The 21,765-nt window shown below is 40.5% G+C and overlaps 1 protein-coding gene across 3 annotated transcripts in view; it reads left to right on the forward strand.

Annotated features, from left to right (window-relative positions):
- The window catches only part of camta1a (calmodulin binding transcription activator 1a), a 443,175-nt gene that overhangs the window by 404,772 nt on the left and 16,638 nt on the right, over positions 1-21,765 (forward strand). For 2 of the 3 annotated variants that reach the window (XM_067371129.1, XM_067371130.1), the window contains exons 1-7: positions 2,030-2,262; positions 15,070-15,230; positions 15,906-16,096; positions 16,203-16,281; positions 16,387-16,738; positions 18,181-18,665; positions 19,149-19,327. In XM_067371129.1, coding sequence (XP_067227230.1) covers positions 2,187-2,262; positions 15,070-15,230; positions 15,906-16,096; positions 16,203-16,281; positions 16,387-16,738; positions 18,181-18,665; positions 19,149-19,327 — 1,523 coding nt within the window. In that variant the 5' untranslated portion in view covers positions 2,030-2,186. Of the gene's footprint in view, positions 1-2,029; positions 2,263-15,069; positions 15,231-15,905; positions 16,097-16,202; positions 16,282-16,386; positions 16,739-18,180; positions 18,666-19,148; positions 19,328-21,765 lie in introns of those variants that run through there. The other variant, XM_067371128.1, reaches the window with a different exon arrangement.

Here is a 21,765-nt window from a genome sequence, read left to right on the forward strand (position 1 = left end):
GTGTGCATTGACAGGGTAAAGTAGGGCATGGTGGAGGAGCCTGTGGAAAGGGACAGCTGCAATGCAGACAGCCCTTAAGGCAGAAAAAGGGAGCAAGAGAGGACCGAAGCCCCTCAGAACCCTGTGTCCGTTCAAACAGCACAACACCAGTCCATTCACGTCTCAGACAGCACAACCATGTGCTTTTGACTTGAATTCGTTTGTATGCACACTTAAACTACTTTAATGACTAAATTGTCTACAGTATACTACATTGTTATGGCAATTATTGAGTTCTCAAGAACTTTTTCTTAATGCATTTTCATTCAGCGTTTTGTAAACTTAAGTGGCAAACGGTCGGTTTATTGGATTAGCGGATAAGAATAAGCTTAACTGAATTAGAGTGAGTCATCAGTTGGTTTGACTTTAAGCACGTCATGAAACAATGCTGCCTGGAAATGAGGGTGCATGCAAGGAATTCAAAAAGCTATTTACAAAGTTATTCCCGACTCCTGCTCTGACTCATGAAATAATGGGTGGTTCAACCGAGTGTGATATTGGGAAGTGCATTTGCACCTACTTAACAAGTGAAGTTAGAATATCAATGGACTTAGTACATAGGAATTTGCTACAAGTTTGAGATAGGACAAGTCTCAAGTTTTCTTTGTTAGGCATGTTATTGATACAAATTTTACAAATATATTGAAATGATAGTGTGCACAGGCTATAAAAGCAGTACAGTTAGGACGTGGCCAATGTGACACTGTTGTTCATCAAAAGAAAGCCATAACTATAATCATATTCAATCCTGTTACTGGATTTTGGGGGTTCTTCACTTGCTACTGCACTGACTCTCACTCCTGGTCATTAAACCACAGCCTGGTTTCTATATTGAGCACTACTGTCAAATAAAACGATTTCGAAACAAACCTCAGCGTCTGCTGTTTGACACTACATTCATCGTTTCCTTTCAGCTGTGTGCTCTGATGCTCTAATGGCACACAGCTGCCTGCCTTGATTTGTCATAATGCAGAATGGGGGCGGGGCTTTGCTTCTCTCTGCAGCATTGCAGGTACGAAGCCACAGGCTGGAGTCGTCGTGCACTGTAACCGTGACCAGTATATTGTCTTCACGCCAGTCCATACTGTCCACCGATTAAACTGTGCGTCCAAAATTACTGACTACTTATTCTGTGGTCAATCGATGCCGCTCTTCACACATTACTGAGATAAACCAGCGTTTTTATCACAATGCCTATGATTTGAAAATATAAGGAAAGTAAACAGTCGTTCAAATAGATATAATATTATTCGTGAGGCCTCGTACATGCACCTAGTCCCAGGTTAATTTTTTGGTCACCTCCTAAAAAGCGTTCATGTTTGTGGGAAAATTCAGTTTGAATAACTGAGGAAAAAGTGCAGTAGTCATTATTAATGGGAAAGACAGTGTCACATGCTGTCTTTTCCATTAATAATTTCGGCGTTTGCTTCAGGTTTTTTTTTTTTTTGCTTTGTCTTCGTGGCTCGTGGAAAAACTAGGGCGTCTGTTTACCTGCGGCACGTGCGCAGCGTCTCCTCTCGCTGAGATTCATGCACGCGCGCGCACGGGGGAGCAGTAGTCAATGTTGCCAAATCTCACAAGAAAATCAAGCGAATGCTCTGAAAAATAAATCAGCTATTTCTATTTATTTTGCTAATAGCTTTTTATTATATCATGGAGACAGACATAATGCTAGCCTACATTTTATTAAACATAGATTATTTGCGAGCTTCAAAATTGTTTATTTTCATTTAATATACCATTTTATGTAAAAAATAATAATTCAAATATTACATATATCCCAAACACCTGACTGCTTTTTGGAAATAAGGCCAAAAACCCACAATCCACAAATTCTGATATTTGTAAGGACTTTATTTAACAAACAAACCCAAGGTGGTTTATAATAAGAGGACTTGGCAACAGTGGCAGTAGCGCTGGAGTAATGAGGGGCGGGGGGAGAGTACGAGAGTAAGTGAGCGGGCTTTACATTTCTCTCTGCTCTTGCACGTCGCTTCTACACTTTCTTCTATTGTTGATTAGACCTTTTAGGACATTCCCCTAGTATAAAAAAAGGATATTTATTTTGCCCAGTATTAGTAAATACAGTTGCAAACTGCGTGTGTGAGACACGGCCATTTGGGACATTGTGGTCAGGATGCCGATGAATGACATCTGCTTTTCCTAAAGACAAGGGGACCGTTTCCTTTGCAGGGCGACTCTCCATGGACAGTGAAATAGAAGGTTGGACATGTCTAAATGAACCTAGTGTCTGTGTGTATGCAGTCTTGTCTCTAAAGTTACTACATGTGCTTAGCCCACTTTAAACCCTTGTCATTTCCGTCTGAGGAAGACCAAGTGAACCTAGTGCTTTACTTCAGATAGAGAAATGTGACAAGAAATGCTCCTGCCTTTGCTTTTTTAGAAAATGAAAGAATATGTTCTTAAAGATAAGCCCGTTTAGGCTCAAGTTGATTCGTTTTGACTGAATTCTGTCTGTGCTGAAGCGCTGCTTTAACAGTTTCCTGAACTGAATGTGTCAACTTCCAAAATAGACACAAGAACATACATGATGTACGAGGCGCGAGGAGCAGACCACCTGGTTGTTCCGGTTTTGAGGCAAATGGATAGTTAACTAGATAGCTAACTATTTAATATACTATTCTTAGTATATGGCTTTTTCATAGTTTGAACAAATGTTCTCTAGCTTCATGCACTGTAATTTTGGATAATCTTAAACAGGAAATGACAAAGATCCGCTTGTTTGACACTTCACTGCAGCAAAACATCACACGGCAAAAGTAGGAAAAACAGCTCGTTTGTGAGGCGGTCTTGTCATTTAGTGGATCTGTTAGCTGTAGTCGTGACCGGAGTGTGTGTTATGTATGTGTGTAACACACACACACAGCAGTCCTGTGATCTGCGCTCTTGTTTTCAGCACCGAGGACAGAGAAGCAGCAGGCACGCGCTCAAGTGAGCTCGCGAAACATTCAAAAAACATGACACAAGTTTGACAAACGAGCTTTATAGTGATAATGGTTATGGTTTGTGGCGGGGAAATAGAGAATAACAATCATTACACTCGTGTGTATTGTTTTCCAACAATGTTCTGCTCAACAACCTGTTGATAGTGATGAATGGAAATAGGGAGGATTTCTCATTGCACGCATTATGAAATCAGTGTTTAAAAAGTTTCACCCATTTTTCTTGCATAACATGTTCCAGGTAACTAAAATTTAGAATTTTTAAAAATTGTTTCCATGCTTGATAAAGAACAATGATGCTATTCACTATATCAGTTCAATAGACTTTACATTGACTGCTACATTAATTTAATAGAATTGCCTTTCTTGATAACTTTTTAACTAATCAAGCAACTAACTTAAGCAAATCTTATAAATGGTAGCTACTTTAATAATGAATAATATAAAACAAAACTGCAGTATTTTCTATAGTGCTTGCATGTGTGATATCAATGCACATGTCATATAATGTTGCTTCTGAGGAAAACATTTAGGCAATTAATGTTTGAAAATGAAGTTTTCTGACTAACAAATTTGAATAATATTTTAATGGGTGAAAAATCAATCACCCATGTGCTTGCACAGTGTAGAAAATTGCTTTGTTATCCTGAGGCAACACGATGCAATAGAGGGTTAATGAACTCAATGACTCTACAGCTTCCATGGTTTTGTTACCTCTGAATTAATATTCCATACCATGTTCCGACCAGGAGCTCATAAATCAGGCCGCTGTGTTTTTGTAATATAAGGATTTCAGTCGTTTTGTTGGCAAACATCGCAAATACAAATTTTAAAGTACTTGTGAATATTGATTAACTGAGGAATTGATATTCAGTCCATTTCTACAACGCTGTCAGTTCTTTATAAGTGATATGCTTTTTTAAAGAATCTCATAGGTACTCAGTTCCCATTCATTTTGTGTGAATGGAAACTTTTATTAAATTGTACCTCATTTAGAGTAGAGCAGGAAATGTCAGAACAGTTAACCTGAGCTTCAGAGGACCTCTGGTCAGGTTATTTCATGGAAATTTGAGGTCATGACAGTCATCTTGTTAGGGAAAGGAGTCAGTTATGTCCTGTTATCAGTGTTTCTGCAGCTATCATCAAGCACTGAATACCCATTAAGATTAGCCAGCATCTTGTACAGCGCCAGACTTTCTTGACTGATTGCACTCTGCCAGATCCTGCTCAGTTTACTTCATTAGATCTGAGAAACATGTTGATTCATATAGTGATAGACATTGCCTTAGGAACTTGATGTTTGATTTACTGTGTACAATTGGACGTTTTCTGGGCTCTGAATTGCTTTTAAGACTGATTTGAAGATTTTTTTTTTTTTTAAGTGAAAAATTCCTTGACGATGCATGAATTGATTCTGTCAGTTTCTAGCAGCGATTGGCCAAAATCCAGATCATATTTTTGCACCCCAGACATTCTGCTTTAGTGGCTTCTATCTCACACAATGTGCCTCAAGGGCACAATCGTTAATTAGTGTTAAATCAGACAGCAGTTAGGGAGATTGGCGCAGCGGCCCTCAGACTGTTAGAGGAACATTGAAATTGATTGAAAATTAGATTTGTTAAGGCTCGAGTTAAGGATTTTGTCTTTTTTAAACAGTGATAAGCCAGTTTAGTCACTGAAAGTAAAAGATACTATATGAGGAAATGACAGAAGATATTTTGATACCAAATAATGCTGCTGATGAAAGCATTTCCATTGTTAGTTTTATCACTGAAATATATTTGACATTGTACACTGTAGTCAGCATTGTTGCCTGGTTGTTTCGTACGCTTTGTCTGAATGATGACAGGGAGAGCTGAGCAAAATAGCTGACTCACATGAACAGGAAAGTCATTAATAATAGTATGAATGAGTCTTTTGTGAGATTTTTGTGGACTGGTTCATATAAAAGTTTGTAAAGACTATTCACAATACAGCTAGTCTGAATAATGATGCATTAGTCTGACAGTATTGCCAAGTGCGATAAAGGGTTTTGGATAAACCGTGTCACACAATGGTACATGAAGTAGGAGATATAACCAGGGCATGTCTTGGAGGATGGGTAAAGCAGTTACTTTAGCTCATGGAGATGCCTGCTTCTGATTTAATTTGATTTGCTGCTGGTTTGTATGTATATTAAATTGGAGGGCTCCATTCAACCAGAAGGAGACCGCAGTAAAGTTGTTTCAAAATCCATGCAGTGATTTGGGAAGCTGGTGAAAGAATATATGCTACATATCTTTTGTGCCACGTGCAAACAGAAAGATATGCATTAGTGTATAAAAATATATATTTATACTTTACAAGAAGTTCTACATGTTTGAATTTGTTAATGCATTAATTAGATAGAAATTAACACATATACAGCAAGTTTAAATCTTAAATTATTGTTAACTTTTAGTTCAGGTTAATGCATTAACTAATACTAATGAATAATCTTCTAACATAATATGTACAGTATTAGTATATGTAAAGAGTAGTATTTATCGAAATTAATGAATGCTGTAAAAGTACTTATATACTAGGCTATAACTATATTGTTAACTTGAATTATAAATTATCATTACTTTTACAGCATTTATTCATCTTGATTAAAGATCTTTACGTATACTAATACATTATGTTAAAATTGTATACATTAGGAATAGTTAAAGCAGGGTTAAGGCTGCATATTGGTGAGGATTTTTCAGTGACTCTGTCTGCACTTAAAATGGTTACGCCAGTAGATGGCAGCAAGCGGCTTCATGAGCTAGTCATCGAATCATTCTTTGGAAAACATTGAAACGTGACTGTCTTTGAGTGAATCATTTAAACATTCACTCAACCGATTTGTTTTGGACAAAGTAATATCATGCCTAAAATTTAAATTGAACTGTTTATAAAATCAATATTATACCTAATGTTTGGTTCCTCACAAATAAAGAAAGAACACTGTCATGTTCCCACTGCTCTACGCTTGTGATAGACAGTAGTGTAAAGTGTGTTTGACTAGCACAATGCCGTGTCATGAGTCAGGCATTAAAAGGCTTCATCCCTTTATCCATTTCCTTCAGGGCTGGAGCATTTCCAGAAAGGTCACGCACATGTTAACCCATTCAGTCACTGCTAACCTTGACAGCAAAGCGACATGTATGTAACAACTAGATGCTGACATTTCCTACTGGAGCTTGAGCTTTCTAACACAGCAGGCCAGCTGGAGCTGAAGGTTCAGATCTCAAAATCAGAGCAGAAGAGCTCAACCCATGTTTAAACACTCAGTACTTGTTGTAACAGCTGGGAAAAGAAGAGTTTTGTTTGTTTGTTTGTGTGCAGTGATAGCATTGTACTCTCTGAAGCACCGGCTGTCAGACCTTGCTTCCATGTTTTTGAAGTCTAGACTGAAAAAGACTTGAGCATTCCTGTGTTGGGACAGGGCGCTTGCAGAAGCCTCAGTGGTAGGAAATTGTGCTGCTGCCTGTAGTAATATTCCACTAACAGACATGGATGGAAATACAGAATTGTGTACATTCGATTTAAATAAAACTTTATAGGTATAAATAGTTGTTTCAGATAATAATATTATATTTCCTTATGCTAAGAATGTGTACTTCTTACTACAACATGGCAAAGTATGAATATGTCCTGGTGGTAGAAACGTCTAGTCACATATTACTGTGTTTTCAGTTTAACTTTCCACAATCAGTGTTGACATCTTGACCTCCTACAATGTCCACCAAGGCTGGTATGGTTAATATACTGCATCTCTTTGATTAGACTCTTCTCAGTCCTCTTGAAGGTAGAGTTGTTGAAATTTTGACTGTTTATGTCAATTCCTTTTTATCTCGTAATTATAACTCATAATTTCAACTTTTTAATCTCATGATTATGACTTTTTATGTTATACTTTGTTTTTTCCATTTTAATTGTATAAACATCTGGGCACAAGATTTTTTGTAATATTGTTAGTGTGACACGTTAGTATGATTGTTCAGAATTTGGATTAAAATACACACCTGAGAGAAAAGACTGACCCACCTTTAGGCATTATTGAATAGAAAACTTTGTCTTTTTAAAGCTGCAGTCCATAACTTTTTTTGGTTAAAATGATCTGAAATAAATTTTTGAGCATGTACATAACCAGCCAGTGTTCAAAACTATTTGTAATCCAGAAAGATCCAAATGACAGTCATCTGTGACAACTGGAGATTGACCTGTAGTCAAAAGCAAAGGACTTTCGACTGTGGAGTGGCTACAGAAATTGAAATCTACAGGTAATGCTAACACACACTAAAGGTTCCGGTATACTTCAAACGAACTTCTTTTTCGTTCTTCGTTTAGGGGTTAAACGAAGTTCGAAATACGCGAGCAGCGATATACTGTAAACGAACATCTGACGTCGCCCACACTGCTGAGAGCGACAGTTAGATGAATATGTAAATATGTGCCTTGCACTTTCTTCTCAGGAACAAAATAAACACAACAAAAATGAAAACAGAAAGCACTTATTATAGAAAGCATAAGAAAAGCGTCTGATCATAACAGCATAGCAAGGTTAGCATGAGCTCTTCAAAGTAGCACTCCAGTCACGTCATGTCTTCATATAGCACATACTTTATTCAATGGATTGCTTAAAATCAAGCAGCTTTACAGTATCAAACATGAAAAACAGTGCTAGTGCCTCATTTTTTTACAAGCACAACTTCATTTTGTACTATAAAGCAGCTCTCCAGTGTGTTCATGTTTTCACTCGCGGAGATCTTACCTCACTGAACTCAACAGATCAAATGAATCAGAGATGCGGTCCACGCGAGTGAAGGCGGAGCCTCAGCGCACACCTCCTGTTATGTTATCGTCACTGACCAATGGTAGTACGAAGGTGTTTTGGTGCTGTAACATCAGTTCTTTCTTCGATTTCGTTTGAAGTATACCGGGGCCTTAAATACACATATTCACGCAATGCTGATGTTGTTAACATAAACAAATTGAGAACAAAGTATAACAGTAATAATAATTGCACGGTTTGGCATGATCCGAGCTAAGCGATCGTTAGATTTAATCACCATTGTCACCATTGTAGGCCTAATGCTTTTTTCCTCAGTTGGTCAGAACAAAAGTGGCAGACATGTTACTTACTTGTTCAGATGACATTTTCCAGTGAAAATTCTTATTTTGGTCATACTTCCAAGAAGTAGAATCTGTGTTTCCGAATTACAGTATCCACCGGTGCAGTGACTGACATTCAACCGCACGGAGTCGGGCCGATGCACAACGCTCGTAACAATAATAATTCTGCATATAACTGCAATTGCAGGTTTCAAACAGAGATGGCGACAAAGAAGCAATACTTCTGGACTGCAGCTTTAAGTGACAAAATTACTCTTTAGTAGTCCTTGAACTTGCGTTCACCTGTTGCATTCGTCTGCAGTAAACATTTAGTATTTTTGTTCATTGTCTTTCTAATAATATTTCACTAATTCAGTCTTTCTTTCATTCTGACTACAGTTATTATATTAGCACTGCATTTAACATACTTGTAGTATTGGCTAGTTATGTATGCTTGAGATGGAGCAGTATTAGAGATAATGATGCATTACCCTAGTTCATATAGTTCATTCACACATGAATTGAGTGGTATGTCCTCTGATCTACTGCTGTTTCATGCTCTCATTCTGCTGTATGCAAGATGAGAGGGTGAATGCAGATGGTGGTCTCAGCTGGGAGAGCCTCTGCCAACGACACTCCCCCTCTCCTCCACTAAATACCAGCCTACGTCAACCAGCAGAGCTTAACTCAGGAAGGGGGTTCTCCAGAATACCATCATTCTGGAGAGCTGGGGTATTATTCACCACCTGATGGCCAAGCATAGGATTTTGTGATTTTGTTTGAAAACTACTGCTTGAAATGTTTATCAATGTATAATGAATACTGTAAGTATATATTTTATAATAAAAAACAAATTTAAAGTGTAGCATACAGGCAGTATTCAGTGTACATGTAGATTGTGCAGTACACAGTTTTATGTACTGTATAGTCAGTACGAAAGCATTATGTATAATCTCATTTAAGTGGGCACTGTAAACATTAACAACACCGAAAGATGGTAACAGGCACACCCACATAGCACTTATATCCCGTGCTTAGAATTATATATTAATGCAGTACATTATTGCAGTGGTTTATTTCAACAAATGAGTGCAGTCCTGGTGTTTGCTCCCATTACTATAAACACAGCATTATAAGACAAGGAAGAGCGAGGTAGATTGAGTGTGTGTCTTGTGTTTGTTTGTGTATATGTGACTGTATAGACAATCCTCACAGATACAGAAGCAGTTCCTAAGCTGAAAATAAACACACACTCAGAGTCTTCAGCTCCTGACTCATCAAGTCTCCCACAGGAATAAATAGTGAATAGACCCTTAATGAAGTTCTCCTCTCATTGAGCTGTCTATCAGCTCCCTTTCTTTCTCTCTCAGCCATTACTCCCCAGGACCTCTCAGCTCACATACACAACGTATGTCTGACGTCCATGAATGTGACTCAGTGCCTGTGAGTTATTCTAAGAGCAGGGATGAAAAGAGGAGGAGAGAAAGTTGTGGTTGAAGGTTGCATTAAGGCAGAGGCAGATGTTGAAAAGCTTAAACAAGAGCTGGAGGCAGTGTTGGAGGCAGTTTAGGTCAGCTCACACAAGAAGGCAGTCTCTGGAGAGAAAAACTTGGTGACATTGTCTTAGGCCTGTTTTACACATACTGTGAGTGGCACATACTCATTTGAACAGTTTACAGTATTCACAGCAGGGCCGGAGTGGGACTCATCTTCAGCCCTGGAGTTTCAGGCCTTAAACCGGCCCACTTTAATTCAAGAATGACTATATTAAAATAATGTAATTAAAACCTCAGTATATAAGTTTGCAACAGTGCACTGTTCTCTACAGCAAAAAATTATAGTACAAAAAATGCTACAATTTGATATAGAGTCATTTTTATTGTTATGATTTTATAATGTGAACCACTGATTAATTGTCCAGCCATCTAGTGGCTGTAGTTAAAAAATTCATGTTATTTTAATTTTTTTAAAAGTGTTTGCTTTCCAGTAGATGGAAGCAATCATCCACTAAACTCAGACACATTTTTCATGTCTATCACTATGAATGAAATTAAGAAATGTAGATCTTTTTTTAAAGTGGATTTAACATAAAAGTTTGCTATTTTATATGAATGTATATACTTAAATTATTACAAATTGAGGCAAATAAATAAATCCTCCAAAACTGCACAACTTTACAGTAAAATATTAAAGTGAGCTATTTTACGTTTGTTTATAAAAAGTTACATTATGTTACAAAATCACATATTACTGTCGGTTATGTAAGCTATTTGGACAGAAAAATGAATATTGTTGCCCAATGTGTAATAGCATAGCAAGCAACATAACATAAGTGATAGGCCCTATTTATTATTTGCCTACTATTATTACGATATGTGTAATAGCTGCATACATGCCTTTATCTTTTGCGTGTTTCCCCTCTTCCTTTGTATTTATTTAAGTTACCTAAATCGGCTTCCGGTGGCTTAGACCTTTTGTCTTAACATAATTTAGTGTTGATTTAGAACATGTCCCGCTGTCCCTACAGAGGTCACTTCATCCCTTCTTCTTGTATACTTTTGTGTGAGTTGTCTTCTCCGGACGCACACACTGAGTCCCTCCCGACCAGGTTAATTTACTCACAGAATGACATGATATCATTGACGTTATGTGCAAATGAGCAGTAAAAACCCGATCGTGCATTCGGTTAATTTTTTGATTGTTTGTTTTTTTTTTTATGCCGCACTGGGCCGTTGCCCATGTCATCCATGACTAAATCCGTCAATGACTGGTTTTAAGGAGAAAGTTAGGCTACTCAGCTTAGTACTTTCTGACAGTTTCTAGAGCATCCATATTTCAACCCAGTGCCATGACAACACCGGCCCTCACGGCCAAATAAACAGACCGGCCCACCGAGAATTCTCCAGGCACTCCTGATTAGCCAATCCGGGCCTGATTCACAGTATCTCATACATGATGCAGAAAGTAATGTTTTGGCCATGTTGCACATGCTGAACCCAGCAGAAACCTTGAAAGTGTGCAAAAAACCTATAAACACTATGTTTTGAACTATAGGCTTTTTTGAAGTAGCATACTGTACTTGCATATTATTTGAAAAAAAAACTTTCAGTTCAGTAAATCTGGCTGAATCCAGATGGTTTAAGCAGTTTATTGCCATTCTTTTGGGGTTTAGTGCAGTTCTGTGTAGTTCAGGTAACTAATTTATCTTTAGTCCCGTTCCTGACAATTTAGTAATAATTTTTCAGAGGGCTGCAAGATTAATTGTGGTCACTTTTTCTGCTTCTCTTGATTAATTAAGTGTATAATGTCGGAGACATTTGTGATACTGATATTGGAAACACAGACATATATGTATATTAAAGATTAGCGATCTCCATTGCAATATTCTGCTCAAATGAAAGTGTAATACAGCCAGTCTGCGTTCCTTCACGAGACCTTTAATCCTATTTGCGGCCACTAAATCTGTGAACAAACCTTCTCAGTGACAAGCTATAACCTGTTAGCATTCCACTGTACTGCTCGTGGTACACATACCATTCAAAAGAGACCTTAGGAATGCTAAAGGGATAATAAATCCAAACATGAATAATATGAGTTATGTGCAATTGTGGTTGCTGAATAAATACATTTATGCCACCTATGTGCTACAATATCTAATAAAAAAGATATTAGAAAAATATTCATTAATAAAATATTATTGGGATTTATATTAGGAATTATAGTTTTAGCTTTTTAGAGAAGCGTATTAAGTTTTTATAATGTAGAGCGAGTTAATATATATGATCAATATTTTAAATCGGGAAGGTACATGAGGTTTAAATAATAAACATCCGTTGACGATCAGTTGTCCATTATCAAAGAAAGTAGTGTGTGTTGATAGTTCAGCAACAAAAAAGGGAAATGATAACATATTCTTCAACTTTAAAAAAAAAAATATGGCTTTGTGATGAAACATGAGGTTTGGAGTTTTAGCTCAATTTACTTAATTTAATATCTACTCTCAGTGCCTATAGGCTGTCACTTTTGTAGTTTATGGAGAAATAGGAAGGTGTTGCACATATCACTGTCTTGCTTCAGCACTGATTGGTGGTCCCTTCCCTTTCTCCGCCCCCTTGCATGTGGCCCCTCCCCCTACCCCCTCTCCCTCTGCAGTGTACGTGTGTGGCATTTTGAGCAGACACGCGGCAGCAGGTGGAGATGACATCATCTGCACTGCAGCAGACTGCAGCACTGTGTCTGAACAAAGACATGTCAATGCTGCTGCTAACTGGTGCTGCCACACGGCCTCTCTTTCTATCTCTCTTGGCATCTTTAGTCCCTAGGTAGCTTATTTTCCTTCCATCTCTCTTTCTCTCTCTCCGTGGCATGGTATCTGAATGAAGATTTAAAACTGACTGCAGGCAGACTGAAGCCCACTGCTTCAATAAGTCATAGTTTAAATGAAAAATAATCATGCACATCCTTTCATCCAGCAGGGTTTATTAATGGTGGTTGTTAAGGCTTTGAGGCTGGGTTAAGAAATTTTGAACAATCCTTAAACTTTGGAAAATATCCTGCAGAATTTATGTCATGAACATGAATTAATCCTTTTCTAAGTAGATGTAAGACTTTTACCTGACAGACAAGGTAGCCACCCAGTAATACCCTTGCAACCATTCAGGGGTGCGTTTCCCAAAAGCATCGTTAGCCAACTAACATCGCAAGTTCCGTCATTAGGGTTAAGGTTAGGGTTAACATAGTTCAATGATTTGGTGTTTCCCGAAACCATAGTTCAAACGAACATTGGATCTTGTGTGGTTGGAACGACAGCTCTCGAGCTGTGGTTAGAAGCATAGTTACTTGTTTTTTCAAAAATGAGAATTACTCCTCAGATGCCATGTCCATAATTTATAGCAAAAAATCTAGCATTAATTCGAACTCAAATGGATTCATTTAGAGAAGTTATTAGTCCACCACCTGCGTCACATCATTCACCAACGTGGCTGAACAACAGGTTTGCGACAATACAGTTTGGTGACTACCTAGTTGATTTGTTCAACGATGCATCGTACTATTGTAGTGAAGCAGCGAGTTACGTCATTGTAATACACTACTTGACTTGTGCTCTGATTTTTGCTCTGATTTGCAGTCTAGACAAGTCAACAATAGGTGACGAAAGTCGCATAGTGTATGTTAGGCTCAGACTATGATTTTAGCTTCAGACTATGATTCCATTTAGTCGGAGGAAATCAAACAATGTTTGATATTTTGAGCCGATTTTAAAACAAATATCATAATGTATGAAGCATCGCTACTGAAACCAAATCTGTCCTTCATCTACTAGTGTTGCAATAAAATACAATACAAATACAATAACAATACAAAAGTAAATGAACACAACACGCATAATAAAAATTAACCTCAAGATTTGACTCATCAACACAGATAAAACAACTGTCTATGCAACACACATCTAACTCCCACAACATTTTTTTTAACAAGTTTTTCATCTAATATTTATGTTTTATTTGATTTCAGGTTTTTCCAATTACTTAAAGGTCCCATGACATGCTTTACTAATTGCTTTTATATAGGCCTAAGTGGTCCCTAGTACTGTATCTGAAGTCTCTTTCCTGAAATTCAGCCTTGGTGCAGAATTTTAGCCACTATGAGCCAGTCCCACAATGAGCTTTCCTCAGGACGTGCCGTTTCTGGGTCTGAAGCTTTAAATGCTACATATGCCATATTTTTAATAGTTTTAGTTAACAAAAACACCACTGGTAGGAACAGAGCCAGTCAGGGTTGTTGACTCTGGACCATGTGTTGCTTCATTATAATAATTCATGACCTGTCACTGTAAATGACTGGTGTCCTTTCAGCTGCCAGATTCTTACTGAATTGTCAAACAGTGTGAATTTATGTACATGACCACTGAACGACACTCTTGACATTTTCGCCTGGCAACCAAACACTATCTGTTTGCTTTGTGGTGTTCATGGCCCTCTGGATTCATATTTTTGTTTAGTCGGAAGACTAATATTATATTGCTTACTAGTACATTAGTAAGGGCGATACAGATCTTTTTTTTTTTTTTTTACTTTCTTGCGCTTTTGCGTCTGTCAATGTGCCTCTTCATTCATCAACATACTGACACTGGAGCAAACCACAGCCCAGCATGCCTCTGTCGCTTGGTTACCGTGCAGCTGCAGGTTGCCACAGAAACAGGCTTATCAGTGAGAGGCACATACTGTTCTCAGTACTGGTGCTGGAGTTCACCTGTGCTGGTCCCAGTTCTCATCTTTTACATCTGCACAGTGAGCTTATCTGACAGATTACATGGCTATGTTTAGTGTTAAAAGTCCAGTCAGGAAAGCAGCTTGATATTTCTTCCATTGCAAGCTATTCTGTCTGGATTAGGGTTACAGAGTAACTTTGTAAGCATTTAGCACCCTAGCAACAATTCAGAACACCTTAACAACCATATAGCAATGCCCTGGGCACCCTTGCATCATGGAAGTGAGGTTTGCACTGGCAGAAAATAAAAATCTGGTTGTGAAGTAAAAACTCCAAACAAGTCTGTGTATGTTCACTGCTGTGTTTTTGAAGCTGAATGTGTTGATGTGCCTCATTAATGATTCCATTAATTTATAATAATGACTGCAATTACGGAAATGGTGATTGATAACATCAGACTCTGTGTCTTGATTGGAAAGCATAAGGGTAATGACTGAGTTTTAATTAAACATCCAATATAGAATTTTGCTTGGGGATGTGTGCTAGACCTGAGAATTTATTTCAGACCTGAGTGAGATAGAGTGTACTTTACAGCAACCATTTTCATTTCCAAAGTGTGAATTGAACAATCACTAATCTAGTTCATTTACATCTTTTACTTGATTGAACTAAAGTTGGAACCCATGTGATTGAGTTCCACTGTGGTTAAACTGATACGATTTTTTCTCTGCAGATAACCAGTTCAGAATGTCCATCCTGGAGCGGCTGGAACAGATGGAGCGCAGGATGGCTGAGATGGCCGGTCAGCAGCAGCAGGCCAGTGGAGGAACAGCGGGGACTGGAGGAGGAGGAGGAGGAGGAGGGGGAAACGGAGGCACTAATAGCCAGTCTCAGGTACAGCAGCACTTCAGTAATTGTTATGTGTGAGATTGGAATGTATTTTAAAATAGCGACAAGTTTGTTGAGCCATATTGTAATGTCTTTCTAATGTCCTTTTAGCTATTTTATATATTATATATATATATATATATATATATATATATATATATATATATATATATATATATATATACAGCTCTGGAAAAAATTAAGAGACCACTTAACATTGATTTCTGAACTTGGAGTGGTCTCTTAAGTTTTTCCATAGCTGTATATATATATATATATATATATTATTACAGTACAGTGATTATGTTATTTCATGTTTCCCAATTCTGTTTATTACTGCTATGATTCAGCTCATAAAAAAACATAGTCATTTAGAACCTAAAAGTAATTTTCATTTACAATAAACATTATTAAAATTCAGCTACATCACTTAGATGAAAAGATTTGCATATTATAATAACATGGTGTTTATTAAAACTGATTTTGTGAGCCAGTTGAACCAATTCATTAAAATGATTGTTCACAAATTGTTTATTGCTGCAGCTTTTCCACTCATAGATTATACAGTAGCTTTCTGTTTGAGCCATAATAAATGATGCAGAAAGCAATGACATTTTTTTAAAAGATTGTGACATTTCATTGAGCTTTTGAAGACATCAAGCTCTACATTTTGTTCTGCAGTGTATCTCGGGACAGGCGGGAAGCTCTTTTGAGAGTCGTGTGGTGGTTGTTTGTGAGAAGATGATGAACAGGGCCTGCTGGGCCAAATCCAAACACTTGATTCACTCAAAGACCTTTCGGGGCATGACCTTGCTACACCTTGCTGCAGGCCAAGGCTATGCCACCCTCATCCAGACTCTCATCAAATGGCGGTCAGTTAAAGCGACAAGAGCACTCAGATGTGTCTACATCTATGTATAAATATGTTTTTGTGTTATTTCCATTGCTAACGATGATAAATGGTATTATCCTATCCAGCACGAAGCATGCAGACAGCATTGATCTGGAACTTGAGGTGGACCCTCTCAACGTGGATCACTTCTCTTGCACTCCACTGGTATGATCCTCAAGCATTTGTAATTGAACTTTGGTGCATCTGGCAACTCCATTGCACTCTCTTTGCTTTTCTTACACCCCTTTTTACTCTGTTTCCTTGTTGTAGATGTGGGCTTGTGCTTTGGGTCATCTAGAGGCAGCAGTGGTCTTGTACAAGTGGGACCGGAGAGCACTGGCCATCCCAGACTCCCTAGGCCGCCTGCCTCTCTCCATCGCCCGCTCCCGTGGCCATACCAAGCTGGCAGAGTGTCTGGAGCAGCTCCAGAGGGAGGAACAGCAGCAGCAGACCCCGTCCTCCTTACCCCCCACCTCCAGCATGTCTTTCTCCCCCAACCCTGACATCCCCACCTCCAACAGCTGGATGGTCAGCTGGGGCAGCGACAGTATGGTGACCCCCAGTGGGCAGAACACTGGTACTACCACCTCTACTACAACACCTTGCACCAACCAGAACCCTGGTGAGAACCTATAAAGTAGTTAGTTAAACTGCAAGATACTAAGGAAAAGTTGCTAATAATGTCTTATGTTTATGCTTAAATGTTTTAAAATGTAATTTATTCCTGTGATGGCAATGCTGAATTTTCAACATCATTACGCCAGTCTTCAGCATCTCTTGATCCATCAGAAATGTAATATGATGATTTGCTGCTGAAGAAACATTTCTTATTATTATCAATGTTGAAAAAGTCCAAAAAGGTCAATTTTGGTCTCATCAGACCATAGCACCTTATCCCAGATGGCATCAGAGTTTTCCAAGTGTGTTTTTGCATAGAGCAAATGAGACTGAGTGTTGCACTTTTTCTGGAAAGGCTTCTTTCTTTCAGCGCTAAGTTTGGTTGGTGAAAAGCAAACACAGCACACCACCCAAAACACACCATACCTACTCTGAAGCATGTTGGTGGCAGCATTATGTTGTGGGGGTATTTCTCTTCAGCAGGTACTGGGTGATTGGTCAGGATTAAAGGGAAAATGGATGCTGCCAAGTACATCCGAATTCTTGAGCCATCTTTAGCTATCTTGCTAGACAGAAGACGGGCAGGTCATTAACCTTCCAACATACCACCAAAAGAACAATGCAATGGCTTAAGGATAGGAAGGTGAATGTCCTTGAGTGGCTAAGTCAGAGCCCTGACTTAAATCCGATAGAAAATCTGTGGATGGACTTGAAGAGAGCGGTCCATTGCTGCTCACCACGGAATTTGACTGAACTTGAGCAATTATGCAAGGAAGAATGGGCAAATATTCCCCAATCTAGGTGTGCAAAGCTAGTACAGACATACCCAATAAGAATAATGGCTGTAATTAAAGCAAAAGATGGCTCTACAAAGGGGACTGATGACTTTTCCAAACCTGTTATTCTAGTTTTGGATTAATTTTCAGAACTGTTGTTTTTTCTTTTATTACTTTGATATTTTAAGGCAAAATTTATAAATAAATAATTTTGGAATGGGTTTTAATTTCAGGCTGTACGACAAATAAAGTAACTCTTTCAAAGCGGTATGATGAATTTCTGTATATACAGTATCAGCAGTACAGTATGAACCAATTCACTAAAATGAATCAGACTTTCCAACACTAAATATGGGACTGATAGTGGGTGTTTCAGGAGAGTTCACTAGGCTACTAGTTGAAAAACTGCTACTCGTAGCTCATTACTGGAAAAGCTGCACTGTTTTGAAAACAGATGAACTAATATTGCTTTACTAAAAAGATTACAGCAGATTTGCTTGCCTAATGTAATATCTTATTGCATTTGCTTCAATGAGCAGTACTTGCTGCACAATCTAATTCCATCTTATTTTTTAGATTATAACTAATAGCACCTCAGAGAGCAAATGTAATGGAAATATCATCTCCGTCCTCTTCTCTGAGTGCATCTCACTCTCTCTTTTGTGCCTAGATTTGAGAAGGCCGAGGTCAGAGCCCTCCAGCTACTACAGCAACGAGTGCCAGCGGGAAATCCCCCTCGCCAAGAAACACAAGCCCAACCCAGAGCTTGTGCAAGCACAGCTGGATAAGCCCATGTCGGTTCCCTTGAACATGGAGCAGCAGACACATAAACTGTCAACCAGCCCTAAGACCCTCCCCTCCACCCCATCCAGCCCGGATAAGAGCATCTCTGAAGAGGGTTTAGGGACAGGGGGCATCCCACAAGCCAAGATGGCCTCTTTCCGTGGAGGGCATAAATGGGGCACTAGAGAGGTGCTCAGGAAGGGAGGCATCAGTGGCGCAGGAAAGGAGAAGTTGGCCAGCCGGTTGCGTCAGCGTGGCGAGCCCCTCAGCATGCTGGGAATGGTGGAGAGGGAGATTGTAGACACGGAGATGCTTTCTTACAAGGAGGATCTAGAGAACCAGGACTGCCTCTCTCACATGGAGGACCTACAGGTGAGAGAAGTGCACATACACACACTCACACAGTGCCCTAAATGGCACTCACTCACAGTCAGCCAGCCTCATTCACACCTGTATTGATGCATTTGTTAGTAAATAGGCTCAGCAAACAAACAGGGCTACAAGCGTTGAGAGGCCAAGGGATATATAGAGCACCATCCGTCCTGCTGACATGTGAAATCAGCGCTAGAGAGCCGCGGTCACAGCCCCGCTCTCTACACAGACCTTCGTCACCACATAATACACTTCTGCCATTGATTTGCTCCCATCGCCAGGAGTTAGTCCAGCTCCATTCATCTCTGTCACTCTATGGGGATAGAGGGACTGTTGCAGCGTGTTCCTCCAAAGTAAACACCCCGGTGCTCGATTGATCGGCTGGGTTAGCAAGTGTGTGTGCTTTTTATCACACTAGAAAGTCAGTGCTTGTGTAACTTTGAATGCATGTGTTTGTTTTTGCTTGTGTGTGTGCATTCACAGGCAAATATGATGAGCCTGGCAGAGCACATCATTGAGGCCACTCCGGAGCGTATCAAGCGGGAACATTTTCCAACCATGGAGTCTGTTCCTCTGGACAACAGTGGCCTCACCAACACCATGAGCTGGCTGGCCAGTTACCTGGGAGACGTGGAACACCTGCCCAGCATCATTCACTTAAGGTTAGCTAATGTCTTTTTAAAAAAATGCATATTTTGATATACATATGTATTGAAATGCAGCAACCAGGATGGGAAATTAACATTTTTGCCCAACCACAGTGAATTTTTACAAAACATTTGGTTACACTTTATTTTTGGGTGATGTAGTTACATTGTACTTACTCAAATAAGTGCTGAGTAATACTAATTAACTACATGTACTTACTTAGAGTTACAGTTAGGTAACTATTAGCGATTGCTAATGAGAGACAGATATCAGTGCCACACACGAGTCCCAGAGGATATAAAGGAATGAGGACATTTCATTCTACCGAACTAACGTTACTCGCAAATCTGAAATACTACTAAGTTTATTTGTTTATTTGACTAATTAAAATTGTGAGGTAAACAGCACTGTTTCACTTGTTCTCACGTTACACTATCATACTAAACTGCATTGAAAGTTGTAATGTGATTCTATGTATTAGTTTGTTTGCTGTATGAGAGCTAGATCAACATTAGAATATAATACTGATGATATTCTAACATTTCATCATGTTGAGCTATGTAACATTAGACTTATGTAGCCTACATTTGCTCACCTTGTCTAATAACATGCAAGAGTGTTCTGTCAAGTCAAAGTTGTTGCAAAGCTCTCACCATCTCGGAAACGCCACACCGATATTGATCCTCATTTTATTTCTCCTTTTGTCCCAAAGTTTGCTTGCCATGGTCCATAATGTTTGAACGAAACAACAACAGCGTGCCACTAGAAGTTACGCAGCTGAAAACCAGGGATAACGCAGATATTACGTCATTGACAGGCGACAAGTGACAAGGGAGGGATGGCCACTATTTAAAATTTAGAATTTCTCTGAATTTACAAATTCTTGGAAACATTTAGGATAATGTAAGTACATAGCTGAACGAAATATATAACACTGTCCGAGTGGTTTTTGGATATTTTAATATAAAACTCTTACATATTGTGCCTTTAAAATAAAGTGTTACCATTTTTTTTTTTCAGTTCAAGTATATTGTTACGTTTGCTGGTGTAGAGATGAGGCAGATACGGATTTCCACAATACATTCAATACTTTAATATAAACGAAGGCAGAGAACACCATACAAACACTAACACAAACAGAGAACGGACAAGGAGTGCAGGGAGTGAGTGCAATATATGGGGAGTGCTGACAATAGAGTCCAGGTGCAGGTGATGAGTGCTGATGAGGAGCAGACGAGGGAAGTGAGTGCAGGTGTGGAGAACAGGAGGATGATGGGAAATGGAGTCCAGGGGAACAAGGGATCCGTGACAGTACCTCCCCCTCCCGGTAGGCGCGTCCTCGCGCCGTAGATGTAACAACCGGGAGGGGGGTGGGCGCCCTGGAGACCTCAAGCCGGAGCAGGGGGAGGAGTGGACTGGAGTGGAGGTCTCCAGGGCAGGTTCAAAAGCCATGGCGGGTCAGGGGCCGTGGGCAGCCATGGCGGGTCAGGGGCCGTGGGCAGCCATGGCGGGTCAGGGGCCGTGGGCAGCCATGGCGGGTCAGGGGCCGTGGGCAGCCATGGCGGGTCAGGGGCCGTGGGCAGCCATGGCGGGTCAGGGGCCGTGGGCAGCCATGGCGGGTCAGGGGCCGTGGGCAGCCATGGCGGGTCAGGGGCCGTGGGCAGCCATGGCGGGTCAGGGGCCGTGGGCAGCCATGGCGGGTCAGGGGCCGTGGGCAGCCATGGCGGGTCAGGGGCCGTGGGCAGCCATGGCGGGTCAGGGGCCGAGGGCAGCCATGGCGGGTCAGGGGCCGAGGGCAGCCATGGAGGGTCAGGGGCCGAGGGCAGCCATGGCGGGTCAGGGGCCGAGGGCAGCCATGGCGGGTCAGGGACCGAAGCCGAATTGCCGATGATCCCAGGTGGCGGTGAGGATCCGGCGGGACAGGGCGATGCCGCAGGCTTGGCCGACCGAGGTGCAGGCGGGGCTCCAGAAGGCCGCAGTGGAGCCAGAGCGACAGCCGACCAAAGGGACGCAGGAGGGAGTGAGGAAGCCAACGGAGCGTGAGGGACGAAGGGACGAGGTGAACACCGAGGAGTGCAGTCCTGATGTGAGGGAAGGTCGACGAATGACTGATGCGGAACCGGGGGGAGGATGGAGCCTGGCGGAACTGGTGGACTGATGGGCCACGGTGGAGATGAGGGAGGTTGGAGCCAAGGGGGAGCATCTGGACCAACGGGCCGAGGTGGAGTCCTGGGTGAGGTGGCTTGAGGTGGAGGTGCAGTGTGGACATTAGTGGGAGGAGGCGGGAGAGGGAGGCAGGGAGGGAAAACAGTAGTTGGGTTGGATAGTTCAATAGCACAATTCATAATAAGAGCGGCTGGCTCGGCGGCGGCTGGAGCGGCTGGAGCGGCTGGCTCGGCGGCGGCTGGAGCGGCGGCTGGCTCGGCGGCGGCTGGAGCGGCGGCTGGAGCGG

This window comes from Chanodichthys erythropterus, chromosome 20 (assembly GCF_024489055.1).
Source record: "Chanodichthys erythropterus isolate Z2021 chromosome 20, ASM2448905v1, whole genome shotgun sequence".
Lineage (NCBI taxonomy): Eukaryota > Metazoa > Chordata > Actinopteri > Cypriniformes > Xenocyprididae > Chanodichthys > Chanodichthys erythropterus.